At 38.8% G+C, this 18,364-nt stretch overlaps 1 protein-coding gene across 15 annotated transcripts in view; it reads right to left on the bottom strand.

Annotated features, from left to right (window-relative positions):
* Positions 1-18,364, bottom strand: part of nrg2a (neuregulin 2a) — a 101,738-nt gene that overhangs the window by 27,987 nt on the left and 55,387 nt on the right. For all 15 annotated transcript variants that reach the window (XM_058758801.1, XM_058758791.1, XM_058758794.1 and 12 more), the window contains exon 4: positions 1,614-1,734. In XM_058758801.1, the coding sequence (XP_058614784.1) occupies positions 1,614-1,734 (121 nt within the window). The remainder of the gene's footprint in view (positions 1-1,613; positions 1,735-18,364) is intronic.

The raw sequence follows: 18,364 nt of genomic DNA, 5'->3' as shown, positions 1-18,364 counted from the left end.
GGGACGCAGCAAACCATGCAGCTGGGCTGAAAATACCAGCAGGTGCACTCATAACATGGCACAACATGCGGTCTGAAATTGATTTTTTTTTTAAAAGAAGAGGCAAACCAGCACCTTACGGTTCATTGCTATAAGACCCCGTCGCATATAATGTACAAAAACAAACTTGTTTCCATGTGCATCCTTGTTTTTTTTATCTCGCCCCTTCGCAGCTACTTAATCGGCTTGGTCTTGTTTTGATAATGCGGGCGAAAATGTTTTTTTCGGCCCATAACAAGACGTCCTGAGCATCCCTGATTTAAAAGCCTCTGTGTAAATCGGTGTCCTTTTCCCCTGTGATTGAAATGTAAGCAAACGGACTTATTTACCTTGTGGGAGGCCTCTGACTCTCGTAAATATTTGTTCCAGCACTAAACCAGCATGACATGGCATTTCACAATGGTTTGATGCACATCGCTCCAGCACGCTAAACGTGGGCCACCGGAGCAGGACGAGAGGCCTGTTTTTTTCAATTCCCCAAGCACATCACAGTCATATCACACTCATCAACATCTGCACCAGTGAGTCAACCCGCTGTGCCCCGACACAAGAGGGACTCGACCGAAGATAGAGCGAAAGATGGAGAAACAGAGAGAGAGTTTAAGTAGAAAAGGATGGGTGACTTGATGGATACCATTTGGTCGTTGCTGGAAAGAGACAAGAAACTCCAAGAACTCGGGATTCTTACTTCACTTAGCGTGCAGTTCTTAATCTCTCAGTTAGAAACATTTTGAAGAACAGAAAGAAGGCAAATTGTAGAAGAACATCATTGAATATACTGCTGTTTCTTTAATTATGGGCATAATTATGTCCAAGTGGGTTGATTTTTATTCAAATGTTTTTGATATATGATGGTCATATTAAAAACTATGCATTCCTCTTTTATTTGTGCTGTCTTTTGTAATAATTTCAATATTTATAATTTGAATTTAAAAAAAAAAGTAATTTCAATCATTTTAATGTGTAATTTTAATTGTTTTACCCTTGACTTTCCATCTTTTACATATATACTGTACACATACACACAAAACTTAAATCTTAAGTCTTAAATTTGATAAATAAACACTTATTTTCAAAAAAACAAAAAAATTACAATTGCTATCATTTCCACCACAACCAACAATTTTGCTTACAAACAGATTTTTTTTATTATTATTATTATAGTATATCATTTCCGAGCTGTAATTTTGTTAAACTATACAAGTATGAAATTATTATTTCCCTGAGTTTATTTAGAGTCCATAAAATGCTGACTCTAAAATTAGCTAGATGAAGAAGCCAGCCTTTTTTATTCCAGAATTGTATTGTTAATTTGGAATATGATGGAAATGACATTTGTTGGTTCAAATTAAAAATAAAATAAAATAAAATAAAATAAATTCCTTGATGAATATATAGACTGTTGAACAGCTTTTTTATTATTATTTTTCATTTATTTTTTCCCCATGTGCACAGGACCTAAAAATGCCCATAGTTTAAGAAAGAGCGACTATGTGAAAAGGTGAAGAACAGTGTGATCCACCAGGAGAATAAACAGATTGACATGAGAGAAAAGGCTCAGGAGAGAAACTCACTTGCAGGATAGCCGATTTATACCATGTATGTAGTAACAGTCGCCGCCATTCACGCAGTATGCCTTCTCTGACTCGTTGCATCTTCTGGCGTGGCCCGAACCCGGAGATAATGTTGTGGTTACTGCAGGAAACAAAGACAAAAACATCTTAAGACATCAGCATGCCACTCAAAATACAAAAGACAGAGCTTTCAGTGAGTGCTTAGTAAACAATAAAGAAAGAGCCACGTGGTTGCGCAAGAACCGAAAACACACATGCCAGCTTCTCAGATAACATTCATTACATGTTACTGATAATTTATCACATTTCAGCTCATGTCCCATTCCCTACAATAACAGTCATTCACTAGAACAATGACTCCTTGGTTTTCATCGCAAATCTCTCCGCACATCTTTGCTGCTCAGCTGAGGTTCGAGATGTTCGATAGGCAAAGATAAATATTTCAGTGAGTGCTGGAACCCCCCCCACACATACACACACCACCTGCTCCGTCTGATTCACAGGTCTGGAATGGATCTGTAATCCTGGCGCATTATCGGAGCAACGATCAACATGTTTTGGGAATACTGCACCTCATGGGTACGAAAAAATTAGAGGCCTGGAGAAAATGGCAAAATCACATTACGGCCATACTGACAGCAGTTTGTTTACCTTTGGTACCAGTTCAAGGGGTGTGCAATGGGGTGCATGAATATGTTTATTGAATTTGTAATTAAAAACAGAAACGTGAAGATTGACAGGGCAAACTGCTTCCCGCAGCCACATTATGCGCATACCTATGCTGTTTCTCACTGCCGTTAAACTCAACATGTCTACAAACACTCATGTCATCACCATCCAATTGATGCTTTTTCAAACACGCAATGGTTTCTGTTTAACACCGCACAGTGGAGCATCTTTGTCATGCTGAAACGGCGTTCAAAGCAAATGTTTAGAAGGAACATGCTTATTTAATCTCGCTAATCACAACGAAAAAGACAAATTCGTCTCCTCCAGCAATTTTTACGGCATTGCTTCACCACATCAAGCCCACCGTTATTTATGTAATTAAAGAAATATTGTGATATCCAAACTAATGTTGTTAGATTTGCTGGTTAGCGTGACTCAGTTCGCCCCTGCTGGCAGATGCTGTTACTACACAATTAGGGAGCAATAAAAATATCTTTCTGCACTGAGAGCCATTCAAAAGTAGCTTTTTCTCAAGAAACATATTACTGTATATATAAAGGATATACAAACAGATATTTTGATATTATAGGTATAACAGAAACAGTTATCTTAAATTGTAATAGCATTTCACAGTATTGATGTTTTTTAACTGTATTTTTGATTAAATATATGCAGCCTTGGTGAGAATAAGAGACAACTTCTAAAAAAAGAAAGATTTCTCCACAGACTATAGACCTCATATGTGCCATTTTGATCCCACTGACTATTCCCTTTATAGTTATACTGTATTTAATGTAATTGCACTTCCTATTCATTTATACACACTGAGGGACAAGTTGAAATTATGGTCTGAGGTAACTGACAGCATGCCACACATATGGTACATCAATCTAAGTTTGAAAACAACCAGGAAGATTTGTTTTACTCGAGTCTGGATTCATGTTTGAAACCCTCCACTGCAGACCACCAACCAAACGTTTATTCTTCTGAGAGATTACATGAACATGTCAGTTAAGTGTATTGAATCAGATGGCTAAACATAGCATTTCTTTGTGTAAAATTTCACGTAATCTCAAAACTTCCTTTTTTAGGTTGAAATTGGATTGTGAATGGCAGATTTTCAATTCAGTGTCAGACTTCTCTCTTATTCCATGAGACATTATGCTTCTTATGAGGCAAAATTCCGAATGATAGAGTACAACCATATACAGTAAGAAATAATATTGTGAGATATTATTACAATTTGAAATAACAGAAATGGTTTTCTATTTTTAATATATTGCAAAATGTAATTTATTCCTGTTATGACAAAGCAGAATTTTCAGATTCATTACTCCATTCTTCAGTGTCACATGATCTTTCAGAAATCAGACTAATTATGCTGATTTTGTGCTCGGGAAATAGCTGTGTTTTTGTGGAAATCACGGTACATTTTCCAGAATTCTTTGATGAACAGAAAGTTCAAAAGAACAGCATTTTGTTTTTCTAAAAATGTCTTTACTGTTACTTTTAATCAATTTAAAGCATTCTTGCAAAATAAAAGTAAGCATTTCATTCCAAAAAAAAAAAAAGGACTGACCCCACATTTTTAAACAGTACTGCAAGATATATTAAAGAACACAAACGTATTGGATAAATGGATAATCTGGTTTTGAATGAAAATAAAAGTGTGAAAATGAAAATTTGAAGGGAAAATTCTCAAGCGTAGCCTCAGGCCTCAAACAACATAGGCTAGAAATTCAGCTGAGAACGGAATCTGCCATCTTGTTCTTCTTGTCTTTCTCTCTGCAAATGAAAAAAATCTCGCAGTCCAGAGCTACAGATTTCCAACCAAGAGCAGATCATCGTAGGACCCCGGCAACCCCACACATACACGTGTTGAACACACGGTTGTAGTCAGTCCAAGAAAAGAGAAATGTTAGCAGATGTGGAAGTGCACTCTATGCGTATCGGGGCCCTCCCTGATATCAAACATGATCTAGAGGTACTAATGTTACCACATCAAATCACATGAATGAAATCAGAGCACCGTTAAGGTTTGGATTTCAGGGACAGAGAGTTTCTGAACTTTCTTGTTGATTTCATGTTCATGAAAGTGCATGTCTAGTCAGGCTGTGTATTTATGTATAAGTAATAATCACATTGTGTGGCTCTGCAACCCAAGACAGCTTACAGAACATCTTGTGCCAGTTTGCTGAAGTGAATACAGCAGGCGGTGTGGAAAATCAGTAACATTTGGTTGTGGTGGTCTTGCATAACATGAGTGTATGTCAGTTGTTTATTGAGCTGTTTATTCACTTGTTTTTATTTACAGTTTGCAGAAACTGTCCTCAAATGTTGACGTCTTTGTTATACAATTTTTTAAAACTCTCCATTACTTTTTTGCATTAAATTTGCTTTATACTTTTATATTTAATTTTTGTTTCTTCACCACTAGCAGCATTAAACAGAACTGTAAGAAAATTGACTGTTTTCAAACAGGTTTCCAGAACATGTCTGCTGCACCCAGACAGTCCCACCCCCAAACACACGCCATTGGTCAAGTGATTTTACAGAACATCTCATGCAAGTTTGCTGAAGTGAATATAGCAGAGGTGTGGAAAATCAGTAACATCTGGTTGTGGGCTCTGTTTACTCAGCCAACAAGTTCATCTAATTATAGATGTTTTTCGCAGTACCTGTCCTCAAACGCTGACATCTTTGTTATAAAATGCATGCTTAAATATTTATTTATTATTTTTAAGTTTTGACTTTCAAAATGTGCCATTTCTACACTACTACCATTAATTGACAGAATTGTTACAATATTGACTATTTTCAAACAGGTTTTCCAAACACATCTGCTGCCCCCAGACAGTCACCGCCCCCAAACACATGCCATTGGTCAAGGGATTTTACAGAACATCTCATGCAAGTTTGTTGAAGTGAATAATTTCTTTTATGACAAAAATCATTAGGATATTGAGTAAAGATCATGTTCCATGAACATATTTTGTACATTTCCTACTGTAAATATATAAAAACTTAATTTTTCATCAGTAATATGCATTGCTAAGGACTTTGTTTGGACAACTTTAAAGGCGATTTTCTCAATATTTCGATTTTTTTTGCACCCTCAGATTCCAGATTTTCAAACAGTTGTATCTCGGCCAAATATTGTCCTATCCTAACAAAAAAGCTTATTTATTCAGTTTTCAGATGATGTACAAATTTCAATTTCACAAAATTGACCCTTTTGACTGGTTTGGTGGCCCAGCGTCACAACTGGTTATTACCTGTTTACTCAGCTAACAAGTTTATCTACTAGTTTTTAATTATAGATGTTTCTCACAGTAAGTGTCCTCAAATGCTGACATCTTTATTTTAAAATGCATGCTTTTTTTTAACTTAATTTTATTTATGATTTTTAAGTTTTGCCATTCAAAATGTGTAATTTCTACACTAATCAAACAGAACTGTAACAATATTGACTGTTTTCAGACAGGTGTCCACTGGCTGAAAAAACAGACAGTCCTGCCCCCAAACACAAGGTTTTTTTTTGGTTTGTTTTGGATACCACTGATCTGAATACCAAATTTAAAAAAAAAAACATCAGCTGTCCTGCAACATTTTCAAATGTTTATGTTTCGAAACTCACTCAGCTGTGTGGCATTCAAGTGGAAGAGAGGAAACAACAGTAATTTACAACTATAATAACACTCCTTTCAACAACATGGATACGGGCTGGCCGGGATCCAGCTGGTTGCTGGGAGGCGCAAGTTCCATGCCACCCCCGTTCCGCACCCCCATGCCCGCTGAGAATTTTAGCACGTCTCATCGCCTGTTTACCCCACTAGAGCACTAATGACACAGCGCGCTCAACAAGACTCTGCTACCTTGGATGGAAAGATGGAGCCTGTAGACATTAAATCAGCGTTCCTGCGAGAGCTGCCCTCAGAGCCTCATAAAGACCACATCCAGAGGCTCGAACATCCAGCTCGGCCTTTAAAACATGTGCACACTCCCCTAGAGCTCCAGGAGTGGGCACGTTTGTATTCCTTACAGTTGACTGTTTATCCCCTTGAGGGTGCACAGGGGTGCACTGCAAAGTTATATTAAGATGATATTCACTTCATGAATTTCAACGTGCATGATGCAAAAGCAAGCAAGCGTTTCGGCGCATGCAAAACATGCTGAAATTGGACAGCTGTATGCTATTCATTTAAATTTCCCCCTTGTTTTATGCATTACATAAATTTGGACTTTTCCGAATGGAAAGTTTCCAAGCTCTCTCTGACAGTCAGATTAAAAAGAGCGTTCCTTCCAAAGCTGCAGGAAGACTTGCGTGTCAGCAGCCTGTGGGGTAATTCTGCCGATGTCTGTCATGTTTATGCCTCTGGTCTAGTGATACACTTCAAAAAACTCCCTCCATCAGTAATTGAGCTCTGACAGCTACACGCCTGTACAATATTCCCTCATGTTTCTGAGGCTCCCATCAGCTGTCTGCTGGAGATCTGGGAAAACTCAACAAATACCTGCTGAGGCAGCATGTGCCAGGAAGATGAGGTGGAGTGTGAAAAGTGTGAAGCAGAGAGAGAGTGAGAATGGGTAGGGCCCAAGGTGGTTTAAGAACATCACCTGGACAAAACTATACGTTAGCATTCCTATTCATCTCGAAGCAAGTTGCTGTCATATTTGTTGCATAAGAGCGCAGAACTTTGCGAGCCAATCACTTGACCTGCAAATGTCATGTTACCAATCACAATGGATTGACAAGGCTAATGGCATCACACAAACGCAAACAGTCATAACTACAGAGTACAAAAAAAAAAAAACATGCTGTGGATACAAGCTTCTGTCAATTGCATAAATGTAAATAAAATAAAACTTCTAAATGGATGTGAATGCAAAAAATGGAGATTAGCTTTACAAGCTTAAACCAACTAAAACCAGCCAAATAAATCCTGCGAAAATAAGTAGAAAAAATAGAAAAGAAGTCAGTTTCTTTGGAGTGTTGTTGCTAAACTAAACCAGACTTAGGCTAGCCATGATACAGTTCACGCTAAATGATCAACAAAGCATTCCAAGCTAACAAGGTCAGTTTTACTACGGCCCTTGACAATTGCTGTTTATCCAGTTTCACACTCACCATCTTTTTACATTCAGCTACAGTGCCATGGTCACTTTCCAAGCCTCATGCTCGCTAGCCAGGTTGCATTTCTATTCCTGACATGCTAAAGGCCAAGTTCTTCAAGTTCTTAATGGCACGCACTAAGCAACTTTCACTACAGCTCCCATGAGAGGTCACTTTCTCCTGCCTGAAAACCCAAGGGTTTGGCCAGCGAGCTTAGCCCTGAGTTTGATTAATCCTTCATGGCCAAGGAACTGAAAAGACGGCCTGGGTGGGGGCAAAACGGGGCCATCTGGAAGGCTTCATAAACATGTCTTTCTTTCTGCACTCTCCAAAGGGTTCTAGGAAAGTCATAAAAAATGAAAGGAGAGGTCCCTGTGCTGAGAGTCTTTTATTTTTTTCTTCTGGAGACACATTCATGAAGTCCAAACAAGTAATTTCATAAGTGCAGGGATGTCCGACAGGTGGTCACGGCATCTTGTTGCCTTTCTATTAATTGAAGGCTTAACCCTCATGCTCTGTTTATGGTCTCAGAGACTTGATAGCTTAATAGCTGAAAAAACTTAACAGTTGAATATCAGGTTGATGACTTTCCAAATTTAGTTGATCTGATTATAAACATAAATTCAACATGATAACATGCATCAAATGTAACTATATCTATTTTGGAGGTCTCCAAGATTCTGTCTATTTTTAAATGGATAAATTGCATTTCTGAGAAGTGCATGTGCTACAATAAAGCATCACAAAAAATATGTCAAATGGGTCTTGATCATATTAAAATAATTTAAAGAGAAAATAAATAAGATAATTACAAAATTACTATTATTTTACACATTAATCACTCGGGTTTCTGGGACCCCAAACAAAAACAACTCAATAGAACATTTGGGCTATTTGAGGGGTGAAAACAAGTAATATCCGCTAGTTCAAATTACATCCACATTTCTGGTACGCTCTGTGGAAGACTGAGAGCCAAAGAAAAAGTTCAAAAATCTCCAGCAGCTGACAAATGATGCTTGAGAGATCATGATAGTGAAGCCATGGTCAACCCCCTGTGCCAGCACACTGTCTCACCCCCCTCTTGCTGGAGATGTCTCTTGTTACAGCTGGGAGCAGAATCCCATCACTGCACAAGAGGTCAATTTATACAGCATACAATCTTACAGCTTTTGAGTGCCTTCCATTATGCAAAACCATTATGTGCATCCCTTTTGTTTAAAGGGGTTGCCAAAGCCTTTCAGAGAGGTCTTCTCAGTATATGTGCTATATGTGCACCGCTGCATTTATTAAAAGCCTCTAAACAAAATCATATGGCCCTGAGCAAGTAAAGAAAAAACTGCGATCACACTATCAGTTTTGTAGCAACAGCTTTGGTGCACTGCAGGGCACAAGAGTTCAGATGTCAGTGGTGTTTTGATTGTGTCGCAGACTGGCGCTCAACTGTGGAACTGATGTTGTTTTATCTGTAGGCAAGTATGCATGTTTGCGCGCTCAAGAGCTAGAGCACAAATTCACAAAAATTGTAAAAAGTCAAATTAAATGCCAAAAGACAAGTTAGAGAATTCCCCTTATTTTCAAAAGATAAGTAAATAAATAAATAAAAATAGTATGTAAGTTTAGCAAGGGTACAGCTATTTCATATTAAGGTCCATACAAACTAACATATAATCCCTATAGGTAACATATAATCCTATGTGCTATTTTACGTAATTCCCTTTCAAGTATGTTCTTGTAGAAATGTGTAGTAAAACAAATACATATGTGCAGTGAATGTAGAATACAGCTGTGGTGTGGGTGCATTCTTCAGTGCTTTAAGGGCCCTGTGTAATCTATTATCTCTTTAAGACCTTCAATGCAGACTTGACACTCTTCATGTTTGCATTAACGACGACGCACACCAGCAACAAAAGGCAAGCCTGTTAGGAAACAGAGCTTTCCCTGAAGCGTGATTGCTATAGTGATCCAGTATTTGGATGTTTACTTAAGCCCTTGTAAAAAGCGACATTAGACCAGTTGGTGGGAAAAAAAATCCAATTCGTAGAATAAAATCTCAATATTTACGCCTAAAGACAGAATGAGCAACGGACTCTTCCATAACAGCTGAACAAGCATGAAAACAAGCAGGTAAGACAATTAGACAAATTAGACAAAATTTGCATACTACATACTTAGAAGTTCAAAGGAAGCTTACTGAAAGCATGAGTCACATGTCGAAGTCTTTCCAGTCACTGTTTAGGCAGGAGGCCAAATCTAAAATGCGTTTCATTCAAAGAAACTCTACAACTCTGATCATAATGCTCAAAAAACCCAATGTAAAAGTCATGAAGCCTTCAGAAAATGTCGTTGAGGTCACTCTGTAAACTCAGTCCACCATAACAGCAAAAAGACAGAATAAAAGCAAGAATAACAGAAGCCTAGAGTGAACTCTGTCCTGTATTTTTTCCTTTTCATTAACCGGTCTTTATTTTTCTCCTCTATTGCCTGCTTCCTGCCGCATAGCTGATGTGTCTGGTCTTGTCCTCCACAATCATTTCACAGACGACTCTGAGAAATCAAAGAGCGCTATTGCTCGCGATTGCACAACAGGACGCGTGTGTAAACAAGCAAGACTTGTGGCACTTACCCAGAGGGGGTGGGGCGCTTCTGGGCGACGTGAGGGCAAGGGTGCTCGTTGGGCTGGAGGTAGGCTCTAAGGAGGCCGTGCCCGGGGCAAGTGTGGGTAGAGACTCGGGGAACCATCGGAAGGATGACACGGGGGTGCTGTGCATCCACAGAGCATCATCTGAGCCGAGCCCCTCCTCCTCATCCTCTCCCCTGAGGAGATCCAGCCAGTCGGGTTCCCTGCTGCGGCCGGCTCCTTGAATCAGAGCCCGGCGGAGCAACAGCAAACAGGCTCCGAGTCCCAGAATCAGGAGCAGCAAAGCGGGAACGAGGAGCAGGGCTCTTCCTCCGCATGCACTCCTGCAGCAGGGCCTCGGAGGGCGACGTGGGGTCGGTTGCGGCGGTGGGAAACACTCCACTCCGGCCCCCGACACGAGCCCAACACTCTGCCCCTGACAAAGGGACACCAGAAGGACAGGCAGCGGATAGACAGACACATCTGGGTCCATCGGAGGTTTGTCCAAATCCTGCTCGATATCTCCCGGCTCGCACTTCCTCTGCAAGCACTCATAGGCCTAACGTGTCCGGTACGAAATCTCAAACTGCCCTGCACACACACACGTCAAGGCCAGTTGTCAGGACTCACACAAGGCCGCCCTCGCACACTACCGGGTGTGAAATTGCGGCATCGCGGTGCTTGCGGCGAGCTGGCAGACAGAAAGCAAATCACTAGATGTGGGGTTTCAGATCCGAGACGACCCCACCCAGAAACAGCAGCACCAGCCTACTGCCCACAGCTCTGATGGTCACAGCCAGCTGCAGCAAATCCGCTGGAGCACACATTCACACACCCACATATATACCAGCATCCGGTCTGATGGGGAAAACAGAGGGGCTCTCCCCACCCAAACACACTTAATGAAGTAATGAATACTGTGGGCAAGACCACCAGCAACATGTGGCATGGGGGGAGAGGGAGGGACAGCTGTGGTAGACAACTACAAAGGGCAGCACCTTTACAAGAAGCAAGCAGGAATGGGAAATATATGTATTCCTTATGTGACCAGAGAAAGTGCATCAAACAGCGCATGGGCCTAAAGAATCTGACCCCCGAGTCAAAGGTCACACACGGCTCCTAATGGTCAAAGCTTCATAATCTAAAACATGCTCCCTGGCACATACACGTAGCCCCCCAATCTTGGATAATTGATAATATTCTTGCAGATGAATTAATAAATTCATTTAAAAAAATGTCCATCTCACATTTTACCCAAAAATAACAAGGGTAAAGATAAAACTAATTATATTTGAATTAAATTATTTTAGAGTACTTTAATAAATTACACTAAATGAAGCCTCTCTCTATTATTTTAATAATTAAGACATTCAAAATATATTTCTCCAAAATTGTTGTCATGCAGTAAAATGATTCAGTTAAAAAAAGTTGTACATTTTTTTTGGTACACTTTATTTGAAGGTGCCCTTGTTACAGTGCAATTATACAATGAAGTATTGAGCAATATTAATTAGCAATATTTTAGTATTAACTACAGGGTTAGAGTCAGGATTAGGGTAAACTGATTGTAATTATGCATAATCTATTGTTATTACTATTGTGAGTAGACGTAACGTGTAACAAGGACACCAAAAAAAGCTTTACAAAAATGTAATACAGTAGAAATACTAAATGGGGTATAAGCATAATTATCATAAAATAATATGATCATTTTTTTTTTAATTAGCTACATTTTTTACAGGCAAAATCAGGAATGCTCAATATTACGAAGTAATTTTATTAATTGATTTTTTAATATATAGTTATGTATAGATAACACACACATCTTGAAATTATGTTGTGATGCCTAAATTCAATTCTTTACATCTGTTTTATATAAAAAATGGTAGAGACTTAAAGTCATCATCAGTCAGTAATGAAAATAATGATAAGCTTACTGTTACTTCCCAGAATTATTCATCAGTAAATCCCTAAGCAAAAATATAATTTCCTATTTATTTCACATTTCGGATAAAATATGACCAGGACATATTCCTAGACAGGTTTTGTGAGATTCGCTCCCGCACACACACACACCCACACCGGAACTCAGCAGTCTCCATAAAGATATATTGTGGAAATCAAAACAACAGAGCTATTTGGGCTCTTGGCAGTCTTTTGTTTGTTGATGTGTTATGTAAAGCCTCCCTATTTGTGCTGAATTAGGGCTGTTGTCACCAGTTGTTCCTGTTGGACTGTAAATACAGTTCGCTTGCCATGAATCTCCCTGATTGAGTGCCGACACCGATCGTACCGCTCACCCGCACTGATCAATGTCTTCAGTTCCCTTACAAGCACTTGACATTCTAGCACAGTCACTGCCAATGTCCCAAAAAGATTTCTAGCATCCTTTAAGCTCAGTTAATCTTAGCGTTTGGGTTGTCGGAGAAAAAACGAAGAGCCTGTTTTTTTGCAGTAGATATAGAAAGAGACAAGAAGGAGGGAAAGAAATGGCGGACCTGAATCAGAGGGGTCAACGTGGTTATCCCCAGTTAAAATCCTACATTAAAGATAATATGGTTTATATTAGTCAAGTTAAGCAGAAATGGATTGGCTTTCATCACAGAGGCAGGTGTTGTGTGTGTGAAGTTTTGTAAGGAGCTTCACAGTGGTTTGAGAGAGCGGGAAAGCGGCTGAGAGAAAGGGGGAGAGAGAGATTGCTGCTGGTGGGCCCCAGCATGACTGATGAGTTTGGAACAATCGGCCGCCCAGCTGCGTTTTCCATCAAACACATTCCTCTCACCTCACGCTTTCCCTCTGTCCCACTCGTTCACTCTGTGGCTGTAAGCAGCGCCCCCTAGGGATGTGATTTTTATGTGATGGACAGAAAGACTTGAGCCATCTGTGGCAGGAATATCCCCGTATCTGTACGACCACAGGCTGGATTTCACATCATCCTATTTTTCCACTGAAAAAGATATCTTTGGTTCTGACGAGACTGAATATGATCTGATTGTGTGCAATTGAATATCGCTCTGTTTTCATTTGATCCAATCAGGACTAAGGGGTCAACATTGAAAATGTGATCCATGTGTGCAACTGCCCGAGGTATTATGCAAATAAAGCCCCAGTTGTGAACTTTTCTACAGATGTGACACACACACAGCCCGAGAAACAAGCATTGTGTGTGTGTGCTGAAGCACGAAGAGCGCATCAAACACTCCTCAAATGGACTGAAGCCCGAGAATTCCCGATCCGACAGTCAGCACAGAGGAGATCTAAGGAAGGAATCACCTCGACTCGTCTCTGGCTTGGAGTTCTGGAATAACAGAGAATCCCATTTCAAAATATGTGATTCTGAAATCCTAAAGCACTTACAGTATGTTTACGGTTTGTTGGTTCTGCAAGAGCAGCACTTTAAACCTGTTATAAATACAATATGATGGCCAAAATGATTATGATCTTAAAACTTCCTTTACATAGAAAAGTGAATGTAAAGTGAAACTGGACTCATTTATTTACATTTATTAATTTAGCAGTATTTTATAAACAATATGATACAGATATTTTTTAATGCATACAGTAGGCCTAGTTGTGTGAAAACTGATATGCAAAACTGATTTTTTTTTTTTTTTTTTTTGACACAATAATGACTACATGATCCTTAGACTACAACAATAAAAACATAATGCATAATGGATATCAATAATGTTTTCATTGTTTTATTCTTAATAATAAGAATAACTGTTTATTATGTTTAATAATAATAACTTATTATTATTATTATTATTATTATCATTGTTGTTGGGTCACTTGTTGCAATGTTACATATTTTACAAACAGTCTCAAAAATATTTATTAATTATTATTTATAAATAAATTATCATCTTATTATTAGTAAATATTATATTATATTAAGTAACACAATATGTATATAACAATAAAAGTATATAACATTATTATTATAATTATTATTATTACTACTATTATTATTAATGTTGTTGTAGTAGTAATACTTTGCAATTTTACGTATTTTAAAAACAGTATCAGTAATTATTATTAATAATAATTAATATTATTGTTATAATACCAAAGAGTTACATAACAATAATATAATATTAATTATTACCTAAATTATTTTTATTATTAATCCATAATGATTATTATTAATAATATTATAGCATGCCATTTAATTTACATACAAATCCGACCCTCATTTGATATCCTGTTTCATTTCTAAAATAGATTATGCAAATAAAACGAGTTGTGAAAGTCATTTGATGGTCAAATTGTTAGCGATTCTGCAAACGAAAATGAAGAGGTTTGTATGCTTATCTTATGAACATTAATCTACATGCTATTGTTTAATATGGGATAAGATAATAGCGCAGGGCATGAGGATGTTTTGGTGCGACAGCACATTTGTAACACTAATACTGCTGTCTGCATAGGCTGATTGTTTTCCCACTAAGTATTCGTCCACAACATAACCTTCTGACCTTTTCATGTCCCGCTTCACCCGACTGGTGACCTGTGACACCACAATGCTTTGATAAACCAGAGTCACCTTCAACATGGACACGCACACAAACACACGGGAGCAGCAAGCAGTGAAGGGTGACAGCGCTGTGGTGTTGATCTGAGAGACGGCTATCATGGGCCTGCTGCGCAGACAGAAGAAGCAGTGTTTAGGAGGGCCCCCGGGGAAGGGGGTGGGCTCTAAAATCGTCTGTTGTTTGTCTTCATTAATTGTAGTCCCAAGGTCACTGGGTCTCTGGACACCCTCGGCTCACCTCCCCTGAACAGCCATAACTTCAGCCCTGATCAGCTATAATTAATGAGTCCAATTACTCAGCTCACTTATCTTGTTAAACGTTCTGCTGGAAGAGCCAAAATATGCATGTGTGTGTTTACTGGAGTTGTTTAAAAGGGAGGTGTGTGATGAAAAACAGCCTTTATGAAGAGAGAGATTAATTTCCTGTGTCATACCACCAGTGCAGCAGTGACAAAAATCAGCCAGCGATCTGATTGGCCGGTGGGGTGAGAGGCAGCACGCAATTGGCCGAGTGCCTGGACAGAGCCGACGATCTACAACTGCATTACAAAATGGGTTTGAAAAAGCTGCCCCTGCAAAGCATCTGGCTCTCCTCGTCTTTATCGCTCTGTCTTCTGCTCTCCCTCCATCTTTCCCTCCGTTTCCCTCTGTTTCCGTCTCTTACAACGCCTCCCCGACCCAATGCTTCTTTTCCCTATCGACCTGTCCATCTCTCGTTCTTCTTCTCAGGCAGATTCACAGATAGCGCTGGTGCGTACAGCTGCTGCAGGCCCCCAAAACGGCATAGACTTTCTCAACAGTAGCTGTTCAACTGATGACCTCAGGAAGAACTCAATCTCGTCAGCAACTGGAATGAATTAAAAGCCTGTGTTCTCCTCAACATGAGCATCATGCAAACAGTACAAGCACTTCCCATAATTTGCACCATAGAAACTGCTAGGGCCAATTATCTTTTCCAAACATGATGGATTCCAATGAAATAACTACAACCCGAATTTGGGAAATGTTGGGACGTTTTTTAAATTTGAATAAAATAAAAACTAAAAGAATTTCAAATCACATGAGCCAATATTTTATTCACAATAGAACATAGATAACATAACAAATGTTTAAACTGAGAAATTTTACAATTTTACGCACAAAATGAGCTCATTTCAAATTTGATGCCTGCTACAGGTCTCAAAATAGTTAGGACGGGGGCATGTTTACAATGGTGTAGCATCTCCTCTTCTTTTCAAAACAGTTTGAAGACATCTGGGCATCGAGGTTATGAGTTTCTGGAGTTTTGGTGTTGGAATTTGGTCTCATTCTTGCCTGATATAGGTTTCCAGCTGCTGAAGAGTTCAAGGTCGTCTTTGACGTATTTTTCGTTCAATGGTGTGCCAAATGTTCTCTATAGGTGAAAGACTGTAGGCAGGCCAATTCAGCACCCGGACTCTTCTACTACGAAGCCATGCTGTTGTAATAGCTGCAGTATGTGGTTTTGCATTGTCCTGCTGAAATACACAAGGCCTTCCCTGAAATAGACATCATCTGGAGGGGAGCATATGTTGCTCTAAAACCTTTATATACCTTTCAGCATTCATAGTGCCTTCCAAAACATGCAAGCTGTCCATACCGTATGCACTTATGCACCCCCATACCATCAAAGATGCTGACTTTTCAACTGAACGCTGATAACACGCTGGAAGGTCTCCCTCCTCTTTAGCCCGGAGGACACGGCGTCCGTGATTTCCAACAAGAATGTCAAATTTGGACTCATCTAACCATAGAACGCTTTTCCACTTTGAAACAGTCATTTTTAAATGAGCCTTGGCCCACAGGACATGACGGCGCTTCTGGACCATCTTCACATGTGGCTTCCTTTTTGCATGATAGAGCTTTAGTTAGCATCTGTAGATGGCACGGATTGTGTGTACCGACAGTGGTTTCTGGAAGTATTCCTGGGCTCATTTAGTAATGTCAATGGCAGAATCATGCCGATGAGTGATGCAGTGTCATCTGAGGGCTCTAAGACCACGGGCATCCAACAAAGGTCTTCGGCCTTGTCCCTTACGCACAGAGATTTCTCCAGTTTCTCTGAATCTTTTGATGATGTTATGCACTGTAGATGATGAGATTTGCAAAGCCTTTGCAATTTGACGTTGAGGAACGTTGTTTTTAAAGTATTCCACAATCTTTTTATGCACTCTTTCACAGATTGGAGAGCCTCTGCCCATCTTTACTTCTGAGAGACTCTGCCTCTCTAAGACATCCTTTTTATAGCTAATCATGTTACAGACCTGATGTCAATTAACTTAATTAGTTGCTAGATGTTCTCCCAGCTGAATCTTTTAAAAATGTATTGCTTTTTCAGCCCTTTGTTGTCCCCGTGCCAATTTATTTGAGACCTGTAGCAGGCATCAAATTTGAAACGAGCTCATTTAGTGGATAAAAGTGTAAAATTTCTCTGTTTAAACATTTGTTATGTTCTCTATGTTCTATTGTGAATAAAATATTGGCTCATGTGATTTGAAAGTCTTTTAGTTTTCATTTTATTCAAATTTAAAAAAACATCCCAACATTTCCGGAATTCGGGTTGTAAAATACTGATTAAAATATGCGACCTTGAGATATTACGTCAGATACTTAAAAAGTCACAATGTGAGTCGACTATGACTGTTAATTGCGACATTAAATCTAACAATGTGACATTACATCTCGCAATCGATTTTTTTCTTTGTTTCTCGTAATTTCAACTTTCTTTCTCACAAAATGGCTTTATGTTTTGCAATCCAGCTTTATATCTCACCATCCAACAATTGCAACACTTGTTTCTTATAACTAAAATTGTATATCTCACAATGTGACCTTAAATATCATAACTGCAATTTAATGTTATATCTCACCTTCTGGCATTTTATCTCGCATTTGCAACACTGTTTCTCATAATGGCAACTTTATATCAATGTGACTTAATCTCATAATAGACATAGTTTACATGAACTAAGGAAAAATACTTCTAAAACATTTATTAATCTTAATGAGAATTTCAATATGCACAATCAAATGCTGTATCTGTTATTATTATTTGAAGGAATTGAGCTAACATTAACTAACAATGAACAGTATTTTTATTAATTAACATTAGCAAAAATCTATAAATACTGTATCATTTTTAGTTAATGCTTTAACTTACATTAACTAATGGGATCTTATTGTAAAGTGTTACCCATAACAAATCTCATAACGATATCTCTCATTATTGTGCCTTTATATTTCAACTTATTATTTCAATATTGCAACTTTGCTTCTCGTAATTGTGAATTTATTTCTCACAACGTGGTTTTATGTCTCATGATTCAGCATTATATCTCACTATATTTCACAGTTTTATTTCTCATAACTGCAACTTATGAGACTTTATATGTTATTTTTAACTTTATCTCAAAATTATCACTTTACTCTGAGACAGAAAAAGGGTTCCACAGCAAGAGTTGAACTTATGACCTCTCAGACTTAAGCAAAAAATATTCCTCTGAGTCACATCAGGTCCTGCTCAGGTGGGGCCCGATTCCCCCTGAGACTGAAATCCTAGAATAGCCCTTTTCTGCATTGTCAGAAGGTAGGAGGCTAGGAAAACAGCGTATCATACAATCAGTTGAAGGTATTTCCTAAGCTGTTAAGATTTATGTTTCTCCCCTGAGCACTTGAGCGCTTCATTGGTGGTGGCCTCATTCAGGTTGTTGATCTATGTTGCACACTCTTTTTTTTTTCACTTTATGAGGACTGTATTGGGGGCAGGCCCCTCCCCGAGCCTGGGGCCACACCACCTCCGA

This window comes from Onychostoma macrolepis, chromosome 21, assembly GCF_012432095.1.
Source record: "Onychostoma macrolepis isolate SWU-2019 chromosome 21, ASM1243209v1, whole genome shotgun sequence".
NCBI lineage: Eukaryota > Metazoa > Chordata > Actinopteri > Cypriniformes > Cyprinidae > Onychostoma > Onychostoma macrolepis.
The sequence above is the reverse complement of the archived record's forward strand: the minus strand, read 5'-3'. Positions and strand labels throughout refer to the sequence as shown.